This window comes from Ambystoma mexicanum, chromosome 7p (genome assembly GCF_040938575.1).
Source record: "Ambystoma mexicanum isolate Mex_15411 chromosome 7p, UKY_AmexF1_1, whole genome shotgun sequence".
In the NCBI taxonomy this organism is placed as follows: domain Eukaryota; kingdom Metazoa; phylum Chordata; class Amphibia; order Caudata; family Ambystomatidae; genus Ambystoma; species Ambystoma mexicanum.
Window position 1 is genome coordinate 285,501,227 of NC_090939.1, and position 22,322 is coordinate 285,523,548.

General features: G+C 47.0%; 1 protein-coding gene across 4 annotated transcripts in view; it reads left to right on the forward strand.

Moving 5' to 3' along the window:
- The window catches only part of TIAM1 (TIAM Rac1 associated GEF 1), an 853,394-nt gene that overhangs the window by 329,984 nt on the left and 501,088 nt on the right, over positions 1 to 22,322 (forward strand). For all 4 annotated transcript variants that reach the window (XM_069636354.1, XM_069636351.1, XM_069636352.1 and 1 more), the window contains one exon: positions 7,403 to 7,588. In XM_069636354.1, the coding sequence (XP_069492455.1) occupies positions 7,403 to 7,588 (186 nt within the window). The remainder of the gene's footprint in view (positions 1 to 7,402; positions 7,589 to 22,322) is intronic.

Sequence of the window (22,322 nt, forward strand, 5' to 3'; positions counted from 1 at the left end):
ATGGTGTATCGCAGTGTAGTCGTTGCCTACTGACAACCTTAATATTGAAGCTTTTGCTATATTGAGAGCAATGGCTGCTCCATCAGCAACCCTGGTATAACTGGGATCACTGCTATCTCATTTTGGACCTATCACATCCTCAAGAGGCTGAGAAACAGACAGGGGAAACTCTACTTCTGTAAATGATAACTTTAGCCCATTTATAATCTTCCATGTCCACATTGGTGCAGAACAGCCCATCTGTCAGCTAAAAGAGTCGTAGTTTGGAGTCTGACAAATGAGACACTTTCCGGGACTGGGGAATTTACACTGTGACAAATCAAGTGAATTCGTTCCTTGTCCCTAAGGGCCTCCCCATTTTGAGGCTAGGCAGGTGAGCCTGCTTTTCAAGACCCTTGCTAGGAGTCTGGGCAAATGAGAGCTGACGGGGATAGACGCCCCCTTAGGGGACAAGGACTCCTGGTCCTGTGAGGAACTCCCTAAGCCATTTCCCATAGTGGCATATATGGGACTATCAGATATGAAGAACACTATATAGAAGCCAGGGACGTGGCAGAAGACAAAACTAATATATACATTTGCGAATAAGAAAGTGGGTCTGTCTCTTTAAGGAGAGACCACCATATAACAGAGGAGTAGACGGAACACACGCTGAGGAGAGGTGAAGTTGAGCAGGAGAGCGTAAGCAAGGGAAGCCCCCTGATGGTGTGAAAACCGTGAGAGGTGGCGCTGAGAAGAGCCACGGAGGCCGTGACTTTCAGTAGTGGTCTGAACGCAAGAATGAAACGCTGCAGGTCCAGTGTTTACATGCAGTGAGAAGCCGAGAAGATGGGAATCCAAATCTTTCGTGGTGGGCAGAGCACCTGTCCAACAACACAAAACCACAATGCTGAGGAAACGAGACATCTGCTTACCTGCTGCCATACTGGGACCAGGGGAGTAGAGGGGGGCGGAGAGTGGGACGCCGGCGGAGTCGAGAAGACCGAGAAGCCCAGCGAACTAAGAGAACCCGGCCCAGTATAGGCCTCATTGATGATCCCCTGCTGAATCGAAGGTAATGGGGAGACCTGGGAAGATGTTGTGGAATCATTATGAAGCAGGAGAAACTCATCCCAGTGAAATTGACAAGACATTGAATTTAATGTCGGTAACGTGGAACTGTATTATGTGAGAAAGAGAATCCCAAATAAACCTGAAAGTTTTCTATGACCGGGGCACAAATACCCTGGGAAGAGGGGCAAACACCCCATAAGTCGAGAAGCAAACAGAGGAGAAAATGAGAGAGAGTACTGTGAACTGGTAAGAGAAGCGAAGTGAACCACTTATGAGAAAAAGATATTCATACTAAATGACGCCAGGAGAGGGGGAATATAAAGACCCAAGAAAGCATTTTGATAGCTAGAAAGATGTTACCGAACTCAAAAGGGTATAGCAACCAGAATCTGAGAAGAATAAAGAGACCAAAAAGGGGGTATTGGAAAACTAATCCTAAAGAGGAAGGAAGACCCAAAGACGAGAGACTATTTAAGAATATCATACTAAAAAGGAATCATTAATGGAGAAGAGACATTGTTGTATTACAATCGGGAGAAGGGAGAACTCATTTGTGGACAGCAGACTGATTCATTTGAAACATTTTGATGTCTGACTCCTTAGTTATTTACATAGGCGGGGAACACCCACATAGCAATGGTGAAAGATGATGTGCTGATTATTAAATAAATAACCAGTAGAAATGTCCTTGCAGTATCCGCGTCCTCCCTACCCGACACAACACCTACATTTCTTCTCGGGGCCAGGGCCCAGGAGCTTTTCACCCATATAGAGTGCCACTGTAGAGCCAGGGGAGCCTTTTATTTTACATAGGGCACCACAGCCGTTTCGGCAGTAGCACAAAGGAAATTTTTAAAGGCTCATCCATGCTGGTGTGGCAGAGGCTATGGTGCCCTATGTAAATGATATATGTCTGGTGCCATGGGTGATCACCAAGGTCACCCCCCATGCCAAAGGCTGAACCTGCCATGCAGTGTACTTTCCCCCAGTGCACTCACTCAGTATGTCATTTACCGGGAGGATATTTTCAAGTGGTCTCCTACTCACTCAATCACTTCAGGAAGCATGTGAAAACATTTCCCACTAGCATCCTGATTGGAGACATGTTCTCACATGCCTATGGTTCCTGGAGGGACCCATGCTGCCACTAGCAGCTTATGCCTGTATTCTCAGAGTTTTCTTATTCAGGAGTAAGACATGCACTCCTTGCCGAGAGGGTCCACTCAGATCTCATAGCAGAGTTCCTAGAGGTGGCATTTCATCATTCAAAGGTCATGCAGACAAGGGTGGTGGTCGTCGCCCATCAAAGTCTGCTCCAAAGCTTTAATTCTCAGTGATATTAAGGTGTTCCGAGGGCACACTGAAGCCTGGCAATACTGCTTTGGAACTGGGCTTCGATCCCTGCACAACTGCTGCTGGGCAAGATTGTATGCAGTACCGTTAGGGTACAGTACAACAAACCTGACCTGGCAGTAGTAACCCAACCTTTTGTAAACGTCTGTACTACACAGGTTGGTAGTGTGGACAAGTAGCCAGGCTTATCTCAAGAGGGGACAATTTGAGCTGTAGGGCAGTTGCAGAGTTTCAGTGACAAGTATCCAAGCAAACACTTACACACAGGGTTTCTTGATAAAACAATTATTACAATTATTAATTTATTTACCAGTCAGTTAATGTAGGCCTTCTTCAGAAGGGAGCACTATAAAACGCCACAGAAATATACTATAAAATTATACAATCTTAGTTCAGAATCAGTAAATACCCATTTGGGATGACATACAGCAGAGACCTACACCCACAGGTGACTTCAATTGCTAGGGTGCTGTTGACATTAATGTATTACTGTTGGCATTCAGAATTAACGGGGGGAGTTAAGAGCAAGAAAAAAGGAAAATATTATTAGAGCAAACAAACTACCACAAATATTTCTTAAGCAGGCAAACAAATTCAGATCCCCCATAAGTCATTCAGTCAAAACCTGCTAAGCCAAGGTCAATAAGCAAGAGTCTATATGGGCTGAAGCAATTCTTTGAAGCTAAGTAGAAACCTCTTTGCACAATGTTTCAGAAGTCTTTGAAGAAAAAGATGAATCAATGTGGGGCCACAGGCTCTTGGAATTATGAGAAGTAGAAGATGCAGTAGAAGATGCAAGCAACTCTACAGCAAGAGGTAAGTTCTCTTACACTTTGTACAGTACCTTTTAAAATGAAGAAAAGATGGAGCAGGTGACTCCTTTTTCCTGTGCAGCTCTTCAGATCTCACTGTTCTTAGGCCTCTGTCGTGGGGACAAGAGGGAGGAAGTCAGGGGACTCCTGCACTGGGACGGTCAAAACTTGCTACCGGCAAACTTCACTTTCAGTGGCTGTTCAGTGTTTCAGCTCCTCGTGTCTACCCCAAATAGCAGCACCGTGGTCCGTACTCTGTTGAGAGGGCTCAGGCTCGGCCAGTCCTGCTTCCTGGGAGTCCGGAGGATCTTCCTGGAGCTCTTTGCCAACTTAAAAGCAACACACAAAAACTGGTGTTCCTCTCCCTGGCTCTATGGTTTCCAGCAGCAACTCTGTGGAAATTCAACCAGCTCCGAGATGGATGTCCGAGTGGCTTACTTTGGAGTTGATTGGTCCCACCAACTCAAGGGGAGAAGTCGTCCTGGCAGGGGGTTCTTTGTCAATGCGAACTTGGTATTTCAGGACTGCAGCAGGGCTTCACCGGACAAACCAACGGTCCAGGAGTGGCAGCAGGTGTCCTCTTCAAGTTCTTCTTCGGTTCCTTTGTCGAGTGGTCGACTCTGCCTTCCAAGCCAAAAGACTTGCCTTTTATATCGCTCTCTCCCTTTCATTCCTGCCTAGCTGTCAGTCACCCAGCAGGGTGGATGTCCTTGTCGGACAGTCAGCCAGCCAATCATCACAGTGCATTTGGGTCTCCTAGGAGACTGAACACATGGAGTTTTGGGCACCTCCCTCACTTCCTGCCTACCCCAGACACCCTGGAGCCAAAGGCGGGCTTCACTCGTGCATCCCGCCAAAGACCAAATGAACTAAGGGACTGAACGGGGTTTGTCGCGCTGAGTAAATCTCAAGAAGGACCTTTCCACAAAGAAATGAACCAGTAGTTTATCCCAGTGAAGGTATTTAAACCTTGGGGAAATCTAAGACTTCACTGTGTCACTGCACTAAAGGTGCTGTGTGCCACAATGTAAAAGATCATGCCTATGGGGTTTGTCAGACTCCACAACCAAAAGAATTGGAGTTCAGAAATCACATTAAAATACATGAGAGAGGGGGGAAAAAGGGTCTCGCTCTCTCTGGGTTAAAGAAATCAAGTCCTCAAAATCCAGCAAAGTTGCTCCCATTGTGCTTTCCAGAGGGTGGATTTGATGCTAGTCACTTTGGTGTGTCCTCATTTCCTCCCACCTGTTCATCTCTCTGGTAATGCCACCTCCCGGCTACCAGCAGAAAGTGCTCAGAGGACCGAAGTGGCTCCTACAAGCTTATCTCATATGAGCTCCATCCCCCTGCACAGCCCCTCCACACTCAGCAAATCTATCCTGGTAGGTCCTCTATACCTCCATCTGTTTCAATCCAGTCGTGCTCGCAAGAGATGTACTCAAAGGTCCAAGCATAGGACAAGTTTCATACCCTGATGAACAGGAGGAACCATACAACCTACTCCACACACCGTAATAGGCAGGCTCAGTGTCTGTGAAGTGTTGGCCATTAAATGCAAGTGGCCATGATGCCCTTGAAGGTTGCACTCCTCCATGTCGACATGGCCGAGTGAGGATTTTGTATTCATGTACGTATGAATGCTAGGCTAAAACCACAAAACTCCAGGGAGTTGCCTAGAGAAGAATTTGGAACTCTCCTTGGAGGTGGGACTTTTTCCACACCACAAAAGGTAAGGAGCTGAATAAATGGAAAATAAGGACGCTCACTGCAAAGTCACTGGCAGTGCTCACTAAGCAGCACCACGGCTGTCTGTATCCTCATCTCAGCCTTAACTGGAGATACCCCACTTATGTGTTTTTTGTTTTTAGGACTGCAAAAATCACGAATAGAACAGGTCCACAAGCAGCAGAGCTAATGGTAAAGCACATGTTTACCTCTAGGTTTCTTCTCCTAGTCCACCAGACTCAAAACCCAAACTATAAAATTCCACTTCTAACTCCTACACCTGTGGAAGGCAAAATCTCTAAATTCTTTGATGCATATAAGATGGCCTCCTTTGCCCAGGTGTTCTGCCAAAGGTGGGGAAGGGTCAGCTCCTTCCTCCTACATTCCATTCTCCTACACACACCACGACCACCTTGCTTCTGCAAGTTCGAAGGCTCAAGTCAGACACCTACTATAATTGTTTCACCACAACCAAATTTAGATTGACCAATTTCACCACTCATTTTTTTTCAATGAAACCACCATATACCGTTTCATAGAGTATTTCCAAACCGGTGTAATCATGTACATTTTCTCAAACTATGTGATTGATTGTAGTTGTTTGAATTTAGGTCTGATCCAGAATTAATATAGCTCCACCGTTGACCGAAATGACCTCTTAAAATGACAACACAGCAATGTGGCTTCTTCTACACAAAATAGCTTGAATACCTTGGGTGGAACTTCAGATTTTGCAAACCAGTGTGTCCCCCTCTCTGTTAGAATGTGACTGCTAAGGCTTGACTATTCTTCTGTCTAGAGCCCACTGTGGAGCTTCAGAACATAGAGACCTGCAATGCTTTCTACTGACCGCAGGTAGGGCAGGCTCTGAGGATTCGATGTTTAAGCTCGGTTCCTAACTGGGGCAGGGTTGGGTCACTGGAGAAAGCGTGCATTGCCATTGGCTACTTGGACAATCACTCCATCTGAGGCATACCTCTCTTGTCTGTAAAGCTTCACTGCTTGAATGGGTTTTCTATTACTGTGTTCTCAATATATGTCACTCTGTGTGCATGAACGGAACCTCTCTATCAGTTGCTCATGGTAAGAGATGCTGATGAGCTTTCCCTCCGATCTGCAATGAAGGCGGCCCAGGCTAGTTTCCTAAGGAGTTGACACTTGGACTAGGGCTGTCCATCATGAAGCAAACTTCTGTCCCTCACTTGATTGCCAGTGAGTAGGATTAAGAGGTAGTCTAACATCCCAGTCACGCAGCAAATAACAGTGGAGGAGCGGGCACCTTAGAACTCATTACATTCGTCTTTATTTTGGTCCGCTACTGTTGATGAGTTAATGTGCTTTTAATATTGTACTGCTGCCCAAGCTGCTAAAGTGATTTCTCTTGCATATCCTCCTCTATCAAAACATGAACATTGTGTCAAAAATGAACGTGCCTGTATCTCGACTGTTGGGCAAATGTTCACATCAGATATGTGTGCAGGTGTGCAGCGCCACATGAAACCTCTGTGTTTTCAGTGCAGCCTCCCTCTATCCACCCATTAAATGAATTGATCTGCCCACATGTTTGTCCTTTTAGGCAGGCCCACTTACTAATAAAAGGTGAAGCAAAAGCAATGGAGCATTCATAGCAGTTCTCCGTGATGTTTTAAGTGGGCAGATGTGTTGTGATGTGTAGGCTGAGGTGGTGGGTAATGTTTGGACGGAATCGGGTAATAATGTCCCCATACATAATGTTCCCATACATAATGTCGCCGGGAAAAGCAATTGGCGACATTATATATGGTGACACATATGGGGACGGGTTGCGGGTATGTCCCCTGCCCTCATTTAAAAAAAGAAAAAAACAGCGGTTACGGGGTGTCCCCTGCATGCTCAATGTAATGTCTCCACAAAAAACTGACTTTTTGTCAGGGGTCATTTTTGCGGGGACATTTTACATGGAACCGTTTGGATTTACTACAAATCTGGAGGTTGTGCATGGGAAGTGGTAAGTGGCTTGAAGCAGTGTCTGCCTGTGGAGCACACTGATCTGGTTACATTCAGTTCTTTGAACATGGTGGGAATTGTCATGGCTGTTATGTAACACCTGTTCTTGCTGAGTATGTTTTACTCCTGTGCACTTTATTCATGCACTTTTACTCGATATGCTTTTTGTCTAATTTAATATATTATGTTCATGTTTGTGTGGGGTTAAGGGCTGGAGTGTGTGTGCGCGCGTGTGTGTCAGTGTGTGTGTCAGTGTGTGTGTGTGTGTGTGTGTGTGTGTGTGTGTGTCTCAATTCACCCACAAGCAGATTGAGGAAGAGTGAAGTGCATACGAGTGAAACACAGTGGACCCTAGCTGGTAATCGCAGCGTGTGGCATGCTGAGGAGGGAACCCGCTACACTGGGCCCATGGCCTTTACTAGGTCAGAGTTTTAAAAGATGTTAATTATTTTCTATCCCTTTTTGGCCCGCAGATCTTTGTTTGGGAGCAGAATCTTGAACAATTCCAAATGGACTTGTTCCGCTATCGCTGTTACTTAGCTAGCCTTCAAGGAGGAGAGCTGCCCAACCCCAAAAGACTGCTCGCTTTTGCAAGTCGACCGACGAAAGTAGCCATGGGGCGCCTCGGGATCTTTTCAGTGTCATCGTTTCATGCGCTGGTGAGTCGAGAGTTTCCATGAAATGCTTGTTTTTTGGGGGCGTTTGGGGGTTGGGGGGGGGGGGGATGCTCTATTCTTATGCACTAAAAATCATGGCCACAAACAAAGAATTGGAAATTGTGATGAAAGGAAGAATCACACTTTAAATAACCATTCACGTAAAAAAGTCAACCCTTGAAATGGAAAGGTCTTATTTACATTGCACTTCCTGTATTTCTTTCTAGAGAGGTACGAACACACAGCAAAGGTCCAGTGCTCGTGGTATGGACGTTCCAAGGGGTCTGCAACCTGCGCCTTTCCAAATGTTTTGGACCGATACCCATGACCCCTCACTATTGACTACGCAAACTAGGGCTAATGAGAGTTGTAGTTCAAAACATCTGGCGAGCCAAAAGTTGTGGTCCCCTGTCCTAGGCTGCCCAAGCTGCATTAATCTGCTACTGAGAACCTGTCTCCTCTGCTGGCTTGGAGTGAAACTCGGTCCATGCAGTGTCTCACTCATTGTTCACTCAGGAGCAAAGACATGTTCTGTCTCACCTATTGTAAGCCGATATCCTTGTAACCCTTTCAGTAGTGTCAGAGAGGACTTTTGTAAGGCACCAACATGGCACAGTGCATGTTTGATTTAGTCCTTGGATCAGGGACTTTTCCGATTGCACTCGAGAAGGCATTCTAAAGTGTGGATATTTGTATAGCGGGTTCTCCTTCTGTGTCCACACTTTTATAATATGCTTTACTATTGCGTATTTTAATGGGTGTATTGAAGTTGTACTAGTACAGAGGTCGGTGCATGCTCAACACAATATTTTGAATAGTTGTTTAGTCATATGCGTGCAACAGCTTCATGTGTTTTGTGTAGTTCCAATTGGGCAAATGAAACGTGCACGCTAATAGACGTGCTGTATTTGGGACCCACGATGCATTGCCAGCAGCTAGGCTCATGTTTCATCGTGTAGGGAAAACCACTTCAATGCGGTTTGTTCAGAGTAGGCTTTCACTTTATATGCACTCCGATTCCAATGCATTACCTGCTACTGCTAGCGATTGCTGGCACTCCTGGGCTGTGGTCACTTCGCTTTCACGTGTCAGTTTTTCTTTCCTGTGTGTGGGGCAGTTATTATTCTACCCCAAGCCAAGACCCGTGTGCAGAGTTATGGTTCAGGTCAATCAAGTGCCCACCACAGGCTGTGGCGTCTCCCTTGGCACGCCTCTTCGTATTTAAAGTTAACCCTTTTGGCTTTGATTATTAATGAGCCTTCCCTTATCAGTTTCTCTGCGAGCAAGGCAGTTTCCTTAGTAGGCTTTCCACTAGACTCTAGCTCCCAACTAGTTTATATATTTTCCCATCTGTCTATGGGTCTTCAGCCTTTGGCTTCACCAATCTGTGGTCTGTGATCAACAAAGCGCTGTTTGTCCATCAGTTGTATGTTGGCCGCATGCCTCCTAAGGCCCCATTGGACATGCCACCTGCCGCTGAGTAGTCCATTTAGAATTTGGTCCTCTTGGCTTGGCCAAGGCTGGTTGTTTACTTTGGAACACTCTGGCTACTTCCTACTCCTTTCTGAATCCACCATCTCCAGCCTCTCCAAGGCTCTGAAGTCCTCCTCCTTGCTCTTTCCACTTCTACTGCTAGCCTCCTCCTGCTTCAACCTTACTCCTCCTCTGTCCCTCCCACAACACAAACCCCTCCCGCACAAGCCTGCTTCTCTCCTTCCCGTGTCTGACTCTGTGTTGCTCTGTTTCTTTCTCTTCACCAATTTCTCCTCCACAAGTCTTCCTACCTCTGACCTTTTCCTTGTTCTTTAATTCCTCCAAATCTAACCTCTCCTTTGTAGCCCTACTTAGCAGGGTTCTGGGGCCTCTCCTCACTCTGAGGGATATGGTTAAATGATCTCTGCAGTATCTCCAGTCCCTTGGCCCCTCTAGCTCCTCTACGCTCCCTTGTTTTCTCTGGCATAGTTCTGCAAGGCACATCTGCACTCTGGCTTCCTGTCACCCAGCCTGGGGAGCTTGAGCCTCCTTCATACTATGTGGACCAGGTGTCTGCTCACTGATTGGCTGGGGTGGTCAGGTGGTGCCATGCAGTGATCTGATTGAGTTGAGGCTTTGTAGTGCAGAACTCTGGCTTTAAAAAGAATGTTGGCCGTTTTGAATCCTTGCCATGTGGCCTTGAAGTTTGATGGTGAGAAAGGGATCTACCTCTCACCCCAGTGTGCTGCTGTTTCTGCAGGTAAGAGTTTTAACTGGTGTAATTTTAAATCCTAGTAACTTTTAATGCAGCCGATCTCCAGATAAAAAAATAAAAAAGTAAAAAGATGCCCGCCATTTGGAAAAGGGACTATGTCCAATTTTCCATGTCTATGGCGGCGACCAGACGGTAGGAACACACGGAACGGAGCGCAATGGTCCAGTCCCGCAGGTAAGTGAAGGGGGTGGCGAGTGGAATCAGGTCATTTTGGGGAGGGGGTGGCATTTGTGCCTTATCCTGACCTGCCTTCTATTGGCCCCTGGACCACCAGCATCCCCCTTCTGCCTCTGAGAACATGCATGCACTAGATTAGAGAAGGACTGCTAAAGATAAGACCTCTGAAGAAACTATAACCAGTGTTGCAAAGTGCTTACTTGCTGTGCGTTGGTGCTGTAACTGAATATTCCTGAAACAGAATAGGTTACAAGTGTTAGAAAGTTATTACTTACCTGTGAATTGCTCACTGCCATTCTGAGAAGTATTACTTACCTTTGCATTGTGTTCCACTATTCTAGAAATGAACATTGTTGGTATCATTGTATTATTGCTTGAAACAGAATAAATGTAACAGCTTACTGCCAATAGGGTCTGCTTACCTGGAATTGCATACGGCCATTGTAACAATCTCATAATGTGGTTTTACTCCCTATGAATAGCATACTGCATTCTCAATGTCTAACACTAGGCTTTACTCACCTTGAATTGCATACTGCTATTCTAAATGTGGTTTATACTTTGGTTTATTCTGTTTGTGACTTATAATAGTACTTTAATTTCTAAAGAATTATCTGTGCCCGTGTGTGTGTGTGTGTGTGTGTGTGTGTGTGTGTGTGTGTATATATATATATATATATATATATATTTACAATATATCCGTGTATGTGTTTCTTTGGAACATATGCAGTCTACAAGTTCCTTGCACCCTCCTACAGCTCTCTCTCTCTCCTAAGAGAGGCGTGGCTGCTCTGTCATTGCTACCAACATACAAGTTGGTACAGCCTTATATTAAGAGTTGGTGTTTCTGTATTGCCCAATGTATAGTTTTATAAAGTCCCTTTGGGTGGACTTTAGAAAAAATGTAACAGGGCCTGCGCCCAACAAAGGAGTCGATACCTGCAAATACTGATGAATGACATGGAAAGAAGTCTCCCTGCAAGCTGCTCGGGGGCCTCATGTATGCCTGGAGGTAACCCTGTGAGCACTCACCCCTGATACAAGACAGAAGACCTGGAAGGCAGAATGCCACAGATGGACCACCATCTGCCTACGCAGATCTATGGATGGAAAACAGGACGATTACCCTTAACAAAGATGGCTTCTATGGCCTTTAAAGACTTTGCCTGCCGTAATCCCACACCAGCAGGGGTAAATTAAGGGAATTGATGCTGTAGCCCATCCATATTGCTTTGTGCAAGTTGAAAATAGGTTAATTCAAACAGGAACGGTTTTAGATCAAGCCAACAAAGGGGAGGTCTAAAAGCTTGTAGTATGGGGAAACAGTCAGCCAGAGGCAAGGGAGCAGTCAGGACGGTGAGAAATGCAAGGAGCTTTCAAGAGAGTTGATAGGGTAGAGAAGGCTAGGAGGCCTGAAAGCATTGGAACCAGAAAGCTGAATACGCTGGAATCCCAGGAGAAGGGTACATGCCCAATCATGGTTCTGGCCCTTTGATGGCTGAGAGGCCCTAGATTCTAGAGAACTTTGAAACCCTGCCAGACCGTGAACTGCTAGAGAGTGAACCGAGTGCACTGTGGCACGAAAGTGAGCCGGGCGCCATTTCCCAGCGGACTGCTCTGGATGCCATTTCCCAGGGTGCTGCGCTGGGGACGATAACCCAGCGGGCTGCACTGGGCACTAATTCCTGAAGACAATGGAACAACACATCCAGTAAAGCAGGAGACAGTGGGACTGGTACCATACCCGTGGATGTATAACCAACTGCAAACTGGGTGTTATATTGCTGCAATTATGATTTAGGCAAAGAGGTGAGCTGGGCATCATATCCCTGCCATGGTGTTAGTAATAGGGTACCCGAGGGAGACCATTATTGCAGAAATAGCAAATGCCAATACCTTATATTTTAGCCCATCCTGACACCTTTCAGTGAAACATAACAAGTGCCTTTTTAAAGGGCATGTTCACCCTAGTAGTGTCTTGATGACGGACGTTTACGCAACTCGGTGGTGCTCATTTTATGGACCTCAAAAGGATGCAGGACTTCGAGGATCGTCCGGTCAAATCTTTGTTCATGAGCTCAAACACAGACCCTTGCAGTGGAGGCAATAGTCCAATGCGCCACAGACCTGAAATGTGTTTAGAAATGTCCAAGTTAGGAACATCCTTTTCTGTTACAGATAAACCCTTAGGCCCCATCAATGCTCCTTCACAATCCCACTTTATAGCCCAGCAGACTTGAGAAACATGCTTTTGGTAATAGCTATGATCCAGAGGATGGTCCACACCTATAGCGGATTAAATTCCAAAACGTCTTTATAGTTTGACCCATCCCAATATTTTGCTTTTCTGGTTGCAAGAGAGGAACATCCTATTGTAGCTAACAGTCCTAATTCCCATAAGCATTTATCCCTACCCCATCCTGAGAATGCTGATAAAACCCATAAAAAGCAGATTTTGTGTTGCGTGTGTTTTTGATTCGCCACAAAGGGTCCAATAGGAGAAGAGCACCTACTTGAATGGCTTCTCTTATGAAAGGACCTTTGCTCCTGCCTGGCAGTGTTGTCTTGATCCCCCTCGAAGGACGGAAGTGGAAGTCGTAGTGCAAGATGTTGGTCAGAGGCTGTAGGTCATTTGGTGAAGTTAAAGAGGTGGACTATAAAAATGATATCTTGTGACTTTGGGTATCTTGGTATGGTAACTGACCACCCGGCAGATAGGAGACACTGTTACAATGATGTGACGATATAACTTGCAGCAGTTTCATTTTAGTGTCCTGCCACTGTTTGAGGTGACACAAGTCGTCTGAGAACAAAGTGTTGTCTGTTGCTTTCCCAATTTTGATCTTCTGGGTTTCAGTCATGCTACCCTTTAGAAGTTAAGGTTGATCCTTTGATCCATTTGGTGCAGGGTGGCTGTAGGCCTGGTGTTTGGAAAGGAAATTATTGGCTGAGGTGGTCCCTGGCAGAATTGGGAAGGTATCTTATTACTGGGGCAGGCCGATCTTCAGTAGTTGTCTCAGTTCAGAGTTGAATGAAACATCCATTCAGGAAGCACATGAGGAACTGATTGGTCAGTCAAAGAGGCTGGTATTTGATGATGGGTTTGGGGATATAATACAGGGGTCTGCAACGTTTGGCTCTCCACCACTCCTATTATTAGTAGTCTTAACAAGCCCAGTCAATGATGGAGGATCATACGAGTGCATAGTAGAAAACATCAGATATGTCACAGATTGCAGATTCCTGATATAAAAGAAGAGGCGATGTAGGTTGCGGTGCCCCCTGTGCTGAGAATGTCAGTACTGCGCAGCTTCCTGATGTGGAGTGGTTGACGTCTCTGTCCTTACACAATGCTGCTTCAAGCTTCTGGAGCCTTTATTGAAGCAGCAAACTGCTCCACCTCCAGAAATGTGAAGGGAGGCCTGAATCTTAAAGAATGTCAAGGGCATCTCCGCAAGCACCCGTGGGTGATTTGATATGGTAAATGCTCCATAAGCAGCAGAGTGGCTCAGGAGTGGTAACGTCTCCGCACCTAGGCATACAATCCTTAGGGCAAGTCGCCTGGAGAGTTCATGACTTGGAATACTTCAGATAATGTTAAGAGAGTTGAGCACAGCACCTGTAGTCTTCAGAGATGCCAGCACTCGTATGTTCTGCTGGATCGTGAAGCCCCTCGTACCCAGTGGCAGCGAGCGCATTGCCATTTGAAGCCTTTGCAATTATGCTAGTGTGATTTAAAAGTTGGCATCAAATATTCTGGCACAGAGCCCCACACTTCAGTTGAAATACAGTAGCTAGTTGATTTTATAATGGTAAATAAAATATTAATTTCATAAATAAGTTATGCTTCCAAGTCGAAACTGGGTAGAATTGAAAGCAATCTTGCAAAACGTTCTAAAGAGAGAATCTTATTTACAAGGTCATTAAATGTAACAGTTGAAAAGTACACATCTGTGAGATGTCCGCCTCGACCTCCATTCTATAGCGGAAAGCGCATTTTCTGCCCGACTCATAATACCTAATCTACGGGCCGTGGACTGTTTCTCCACGTTACGTTTCCACGTTTTTTGCACACGCCGATACCACACACACACACTCTGATTTCTGTAATGCATCCTTCCATATCTTGGCTGCGATTCTGTGCAGAAAGTCCGCTCAGCTTCCGTGTTTGCTTCTGGCCTGCGTGCCCATTCATCTCCTAGGCTCCCCGGGGCAGGCCTGCCACCACAATGCAGTAAAGCTTCTGCTTCGCTCAAGCCCATCTATCTTTACATGCCTCTTCCCAGGTGTGCGTAAGTTGGCGCTATGCCAGCTGCAGAGAGGGATATACGTTTTTTTCTACCTCAATCTCGTAGCCAGGCATTTGTATTTTGTCTCCGATTAGCAGCAAGTAAGGAGATTAAACCTTCGCTCTGCCTTAGAAAATCTAAATTCTCCTCCTTTGCCCCCAGAGGTTGCCCACTAACAAGCCTACACAGCAGTGCTCCGAAGTCTGGTTACCATCTAAGGTTGTGTGTCCAGCGTGTGTTTCGTTGCATAACATACCCTCGCTGCACCACCCAGATCTATCTTGCAGAGCTCTTTACATCATAGGCTCCAAATGTGATTCAAAAAGAGGGATTCACGCTTTGGCGCCTGAGCATCCAGCATGACCTGCTCTTCTCATGACCTCAGCAGGCTCTCCCTATGCGCCTCAACCCTTTCCCCAAGCACTGCAGTTCCACCGGGCTACCGACCGGAGGGTTTCTTGGCCCCTCTTTATGCAGAGACATAATGGAACTTCTTTTAAGAGTACTGAACCCAAGCCCAGGGGCACTCGGATTCCACGAGCTGCATCAGCAGGGCAAGCCTTTGCATCGCAGAGTGAGTGAGTTGCCGGCACTTTCTGTTAAGCCACCCTTCACAGTGTTTCATAAGGACAGGGTTGTCCTTCGAGTTCATCCTTCCTTTCTTCCGAAAGTTGTCTCGGAATTTCATTGAAGCCAGAATGTCATTCATCTGGCATTTTATCCTCCTCCGCATCCTGGTAAGGAAGAGGAGAGGCTTCATAGGTTGGATCCTAGGAGAGCTTTAAGTTTCTACATTTCACGCATGTCCCAGGTCAGAGTGGACGATCGGCTCTTTATAGGTTATGCTGGAAGGCGTTTGGGACAAGCTGTTACTAAACAGACTTTGTCTAGATGGATTAGCTTGGCAATTTCTGAATGTTACTGCTTGGCGGGTAAGGACTCTCCGGTAGGCCAACGTACCCATTCTACTAGGGCTATGGCTGCCTCTACTGCCCTGCAGAGGGGTGTTCCTATTCGTAACATCTGTGAAGTAGCCACTTGGGCTTCGATCCATACTTTTGTACGACACTACTCCCTAGACTCGATCCATGGGCAGGATCTGGCCTGCTCCTTTACTCTGCAATTTGATTGGGCATTCTAAATTTCTATATTCTAAATTCTTTTCCCTCCTCCATACGTTGGTACTGCTTTGGGAGTCTGTCATAGATATGGAATACGTCGGAGTACCCAATCCCCTCGAAGAACAAGTTACTCTTACCTGGTAACGTTCTTTCGATGGGATGGTCCGACGATGTATTCCATATCGCTTCCTCCCTACCTGCCCCGCTACAGAATTTCTTATGCGATTGCAGCTTAAGTTTCCGCAAGGCTTTTTGTAGTCATTCTGGCAGAAGATTGCTGCCACATGTTCTGAGGAAAAGACTACAACTGAGGCTACGGGGGTCGGGCATCCTACTTACAACATCCGGTGACGTCGGCTCGGCGGAGGCCCTCAAGGACATCGTATCGACGTCATTGACGCAGGACGCAGACGCCGAAAGATTTTCTGAAGCAGCACAGCTGTGGTGATTACCTGTCATAGATATGGAATACGTTGTCGGACCATCCCATCGAAAGAACGTTACCAGGTAAGAGAGTAACTTGTTCTTGTGCAGATTTTGTGGGAAAAATGAAATGTACCGATAATTTCGAGTGTATCACACAGTAATGCCCGTTTACCTCTGTGTACATTCCATCCTCCTCTGGAGTGCCCCCTTTTCATTTCTGCATTCCTGAACTAGGATTGACTTTGGCTGAATCAGCATGCACTCACCCTTTCACAAACACGATCTTGACCATCCTGGTTTAAACCTCCCTTTTTAGTTTTTTCTGTAGCTACTTTGACTCGCTGCTCCACACCTGCATTTATTTTCTTAGAACTGCCGGTGTTCTGGATGACTCGGGCAAGGGCACGATATGCCAACTTCCAGACATGCCTCAGCACTTGGAAATCAGAGTGGTGGCTTTCTGGCACATACAACATTTCTAACCTAACATATGCTAGGGTGCTGACCCCACGTGTGAGACTACTATGGTGGTAATGATCGCATTATTAATACCTATACACTGCTTTGCATACACATTCCAGTACTTGAAAGGGTCTTTGGGGGCTACACAAATTGACCGATACGTAGAAGGGCATTGGACTTTGTCAGGGTTCCTCTCGGTTCCTGCCAGGCACTCGTAGCCCCTCGCTTTGCCTCTTTCATTTTGTTCCCTAGTCATGGACAGTGTATCACAGTGCCAGGAAGCTACTGCAAGGCAGCCTGCTAGCACTATAAAAATGCAAAAACAAACCATGGCAAATTCTGGTAGCTGTTGTATCTTTCAAAGAATCGGATGTGCCTTAGTTGCCAGCTTGCTCGCGTCTCAGAAGGAGAAAAGGGCCCCAAGGTGTTTTCCTGCAGGCATCACACAACTACACCAGCTGCACACTTAACTGGTGCACCCAAGCCCCTTTTGACACCCTACTCTTTCAACTGACCTGGACTATGGTCCCCGAGCGCGTTCAGCCTACCAGCGCTTTGTGGTCATACCAATGTAATATAGAGCGCTATATAAATGCCAAATAACATAACAGGCAGGAAATGCTGTTGGATGAAGCAGAAGGTACATTTGACTCCAGCTAGGCAGAGGTGTCCAGAGGGGAGACCACTCCTCCTATGTTAACCAAACCTCTCAATTCTTTTTTTTAACCGGAAACCTGTACAGGGTCAATCCTCAGAACTGGAAGTGGTGGCTCTGGCGCATGCACAGGCATATGTGGACGCATGCGTGCAAGTGTCTGCTGTCTGTTAGGACCAGGTGTGCGGGTGGGCATTGGTGGTTGGAGCCATCTTTGGGCATGAGGGATGAAAGTGTCATGACTGGTAGTTACCTTCTGCAGACTAGGACGCCGACCCCCTGCTACCCACCGGACCATGGAGACCCCCTGCCCAGGGGAAAGGAAGGAAAACGAAATAAGGGATGGTTACCAGCAGGCTCTTCACAGGATCCCTGTTAAGTGTGAAGGAACATCAGTTAGCTAGTAGAATAAATAATAATTAATGTCGCGAGAACAGGCACTAGAGGACCTATCCAGTAGAGGGTATACAGGCGTAGATGCTCACCTGGCCCTCCTTGTCCCGGCTGCAGTCAAATTGCAGTGGCTGACAAACCCAGGGGGACCAGTACAAACTGCCAGAGATGCAAAGTTTAGCAAAGTGGAGTACAGGCACTGCAGAGAGGAGTTACACCATGAAATGTCAGGCACCCCAAAGCAAGGGGAGCACAGGGTGTGCAAGTGAAGGACAGTTACATTGAAAAGGGGAATGCGCTGGACCCGAAGACACCCTTTACAGGAGCAGCAACGGAGGCAATGTAGCAGAGGGCGGGAGGGCTGCAGGGGCAATGCGAGTGTGAACACTCAGAGGGAAAGTGTACCAGTGAATGGAGCCAGTCGAGACACAACTCTGTGGGCCAGGAAGTAATCAAGTGGGGAAGTGGCGGGAGAGACGGGAGCGCTTGCGAGTAGTGAAGGTGAAGTATAGAAACAAAACGAACAACAGCGCAGAAGCTGAACAAAATTGATGCGGGAGAGGCAATGACTGACGGGAGGCCAGCGTCATCAAGAAAAGAAAAAACAAGGTGCTTGAATGGGACCAGAAACCACTCCATCGAAGAACTTTGCCAAGCAACTCCCCCAACCTATACCCGGGTATATTCTGTCCATCCAATCCCCAAGCCAGCTAGGTGTTTCTCTGTTCTTTCCTCTTGGGATGGCGATCTTCGCATGGTGTCTGCATGCCAGACTAAGCTATTCAGGATATAATTGGGCCTTACTGTCCTCCTGGCCAATTTCCACTGGGGTCACATTGTTCACCCTCTCTGTAATCCTTTCCCCATTATAAGCTCCCTACTTCCCATCCGGTGGACCCTGACAGTGTTTATCACAAAATGTTCTAGGTTTGTGGTTGTTTCAAGTCCTCCTCCGAAGGTGTCACCCCAGTCACGAATCTCTTCGTATGGACTGTGCAGGGTCTCTACTTTCTGCATAGTGCTTCCCAGGCTTTTGGCTCATCTGCATGGGAGCATCAGAAAGAATAGATTTCAAAGTTCTATGCTTACTGTAGAAATGTGTGCATGGGCTTGATCCACCATTTTTAGCCAATAGAATCTCTTTTTAACAACCCACCAGATCACTCGGATCAGAGGACAAAAAACGATTGATATCACCTCCTGCTGTATCCACTGAGGGGGCAGATGCTTCTCTGTATATGGACCACAATTGTGGAACACTTTACCTCTTGAGCCAAGAGATATTACTTCTCTGTAGTAATTCCAATGATTCATTCTGGCGTAATTCACCTGTTCCTGATCCAATGGTCTTATTAATATTCCTTCCACCTGTGCCTAAATGCAGTTTAGTCTGCCAAGCCTGCGCATTATAAATTACAAAATAGAAATCTGGTTTAGCGTATGCCTGAATGAGTGTGAGTAGATTCCATGTCCAGACTGGAGGCAAGCATTATGCTTCAACGTCTTTTATTCACTCTTCAGCAGTTTCAACAACACAACATAAGAAAACTGAAAAGGTGTCTCCCTCCCTTTTTCTTTTCTTTCCAAAAACTACAAATCTCACCGTCCTTGTAGTCCTCGCATGTCAGTCAAGCCCATGACCCACTTCCTGTTCCTGGACTCCTCCTCTTCTTTTCCTGCTCTTCAAGCAGATAAGTACCCTTTCACCTCTATTCCAGAAGGATATCATGCTTAAACCGTTTTTGCATGCATAATTTAAAACAGTGATTGTTAACAGTAGTATCTGATTGATTGACTGGGGGGGGGACGGGAGCCAGTAATGGATTAGAGATAGATACGTAGCAAATGATGCACGCATTTAACAGAGACTGCACAAAACCAGCAATTGCAGCTTACAGCAGCGCAATCATAATGCGGCGCGAAGTAGAATTCAGAAACAGTATAAAATGGCAGAAACCGTTCCAACGATTGAGTAAACACAGGCGAGAGGGAGGCGAGCCCTGTGTCACATTCTCGGCATACCCAGGGGCTTGTCCTCCCTCCCAGCTGACAAGAGCTCTACGGCCCCAACCCTTGCGGGGGCGGAGCTACAGCGAGAGTAACACGGCGGCCCACTCCGGCAGATAGGTGGAGCCGAGGAGCATTGATTGTGCAACATTGCAGAGCATGGCAGTGTTCGGAAGATCCGGGCCCGGCAGTGATTTATGTCATCTCCATTAAAGAAACAACAACATTTTTACTATATAATATATTACGAGTCAGAGAATCACTGGCAGAGCTTAGGTTTACTCTGACCCATCAAAAGAATGGACACATTAGGAAGAACCGCAAAGATACCCGCTAGAGGCCCGTGACTAGAGCTGACCGCTCCCACTACACCACAGCCCACAGAGGCTGAAGACCGTGCAATCAGGCACACAAAACATATAAGAGGAAATACAGGTGCTGGCCACAGAAATTAAAAAAATAAAACAAAGAAAGAGGGCTTAGTACATCAAAGTACTAGACATGGGAGATTATTCTTATTTACCCTAAGACATCAATACCAACACAGCAGTGGGCATGCACAAGACACCTTAAAGGTACCAGGCACACAGCACTTGAGCATCATGTCTGAATTTGAATGGAGCGAGGAGGAGCAATCCCTGAACCTCATCTCCAGCTTTAGAGAAGTGCTGGGAGGCTTGTTGGTAGATGCTGTGGAGCAAGGGGTGAAACCCTTACAGGATTGGCTGGAGACACTAGAGTCCATCCTAAACCAGCCCCGAGAGAGCACCATAGAGAAAGACACAGGTCCACGGAGCCCTTGGCAAGAGACTCAAAGTGGAGTAAGCAGACTCGCAAGAGGAAATACTCTAATGACCAACCCCTCCCCCCCGACCGGGTCGACCATACGGGGTACCTGACAAGGCCCCAGAGGCTGCCGATGCATTTGCAAAGCTAAGACAAACATTCATGCAATGATAATCTGTGCCAAGCCTTATGACCCCTGCCCGGCGGAAGAAAATATGGGCAAAGACAACCCAGGCTCGGAAGAAGAGCCAGCAGAAGACGAGCGATTCTCCCAAGAGGGCGAAGACGAGGAGGAGGAGAAATGGGAAAAATCCAGCGGAGGCAAGAAAGCCTGCAAAGTGAAATATCTGGATGAAGAGCCAGAGGAAGTGTCAGACATGTTTGATCCAGACAGCTTTAGGAATCCAAGATCTTCGGATTGGCAGCCCTCCACCAGGGTGACGAAGTACGTGGCGCTCAGACTGATCAAAGCACTTGACATGGAAGTGAGACAACACTTGAGTGGCAAAGTGGCAGAGACAACGGAATTGGACCCGAAAATGCTGGTGTTCGTCGCAAAGACCTGCGCAAGGGTATAGATGGATCTTGGCAGAGCTGCCAGGAGAAAGTTCTGGATATTTCAGTACCTCTGGACAAGACAATGGACCTGGCCGAGAGGCCAGAGCCACCGGGGAGATCGATCCTGAAGCCCTCGCAAATTGGACGCAGAGAGCAATATACCTTCTAGGCAATGCGAACTGCGCCATTTCCTCAGAGGAGGAGAGGCCTCCTGCTCAAGATAGATGCCAAGTTGAGCGACCTAGCGTCCTACGAAGCCGGAGAAGCAGTCCAAGGTCTCCTCTTCAGGGAGACCGTTGGCAAAGAGATGGGCAGGTTTGTGGGCACCTATACATCTTTGGAAAAAGCCCAAGCGTGAATACGCAAGATCTTCCCAGGCAGAGATTTTGCCGGGACCGGCCGCTATCTGGGTCGAGCAGCTGGTCATTACCACAGAGGCAGAAGGCCGCAGTATTCCAGAGCCCAGTACTGGGGGTCCAAGCGGCAGGATGCATTCTTCCCGACAAGAGGACGATTCCCGAGGGGATGCAGAGGCACAGGAGCAGGGCAAGGCCAGAGCTTCACCCCATGTGAGAGAAGCAGATTATCCTGCAGTGAGGGTGGAACACAGCTATTTTCGGAAAACTGGCGCAAGCTCTCCAGCGACACTGTCAGAGGTCTGCAGATAGTTTATACAGGAACCAGTCTGAGAGCTGGCCCCGGGAAGTAAAGCTAGCGCAAGCAGAGCGAGAGAGTTTACACTGCGAGCTCCGACAACTAGAGTTGAAAGGAGCCATAGAGAAGTGCAGATCGACCCTGAGATTCGTGAGCTCTGTTTCTGGTGCACAGAAAAGAGAAAGTGCGACCAGTCATAAACCGGAGGGAATTGAATGGTTGGGTCGTATACCATCATTTCAAGATGGAAGGCATCTCCAGCTGAGAGACCCCTTGAAAGAAAGGGACTGGCTAATGAGAATAGACTTGAAGGACGCTTACAGTGGCAGTGCAGGCGCAGTTCAGGACCTTCGTAGCATTCCGTTGGAGTGGCCAACTGTGGTGTTTCAGTACAATGCCCTTCGGACTAGCCTCGTCATCCTGGGCTTTTAACAAGCTGATGAAGCCAGTAGCAACAGCGATCCAGGAGAAAGGGATCTGGATGATTATATACCTAGACGACCTACTGCACCTAGCAGAGGATCGTCAAACGGTAGTGTACCAGACTGCATGGGTCTAGAATCTCCTGTCCTCGCTGGGATTCCTAGTGAACAGGGAGAAGTTAGAGACCACACCTGCACAAAGGGTAGTTTTCCTGGGTTCCGTGTTAGACACCAGGAAAGCGACCTTAGAGTTGCCAGCCCGGAAGATCAAGGATATCAAGAAAGAGATCAGAGACTGCTTGAGCAGGAAATATCGATCAGGGGGCTGGCGAGGATAGTGGGGATGCTGGCAGCATCAATTCAAGCTATATTCCCAGGGCCCCTATACTACCGTGCCCTGGTGAGGCTAAAAATCAGGCACCTACACCAGGGTTTGAGATATCAGATGGTACCACTGGACCAAGATTCTATCATGAAACTAGAGTGGTGGTTGAAGAATATGGACGCCTGGAATGGTTGTGCCATATTTGGAGACCGAC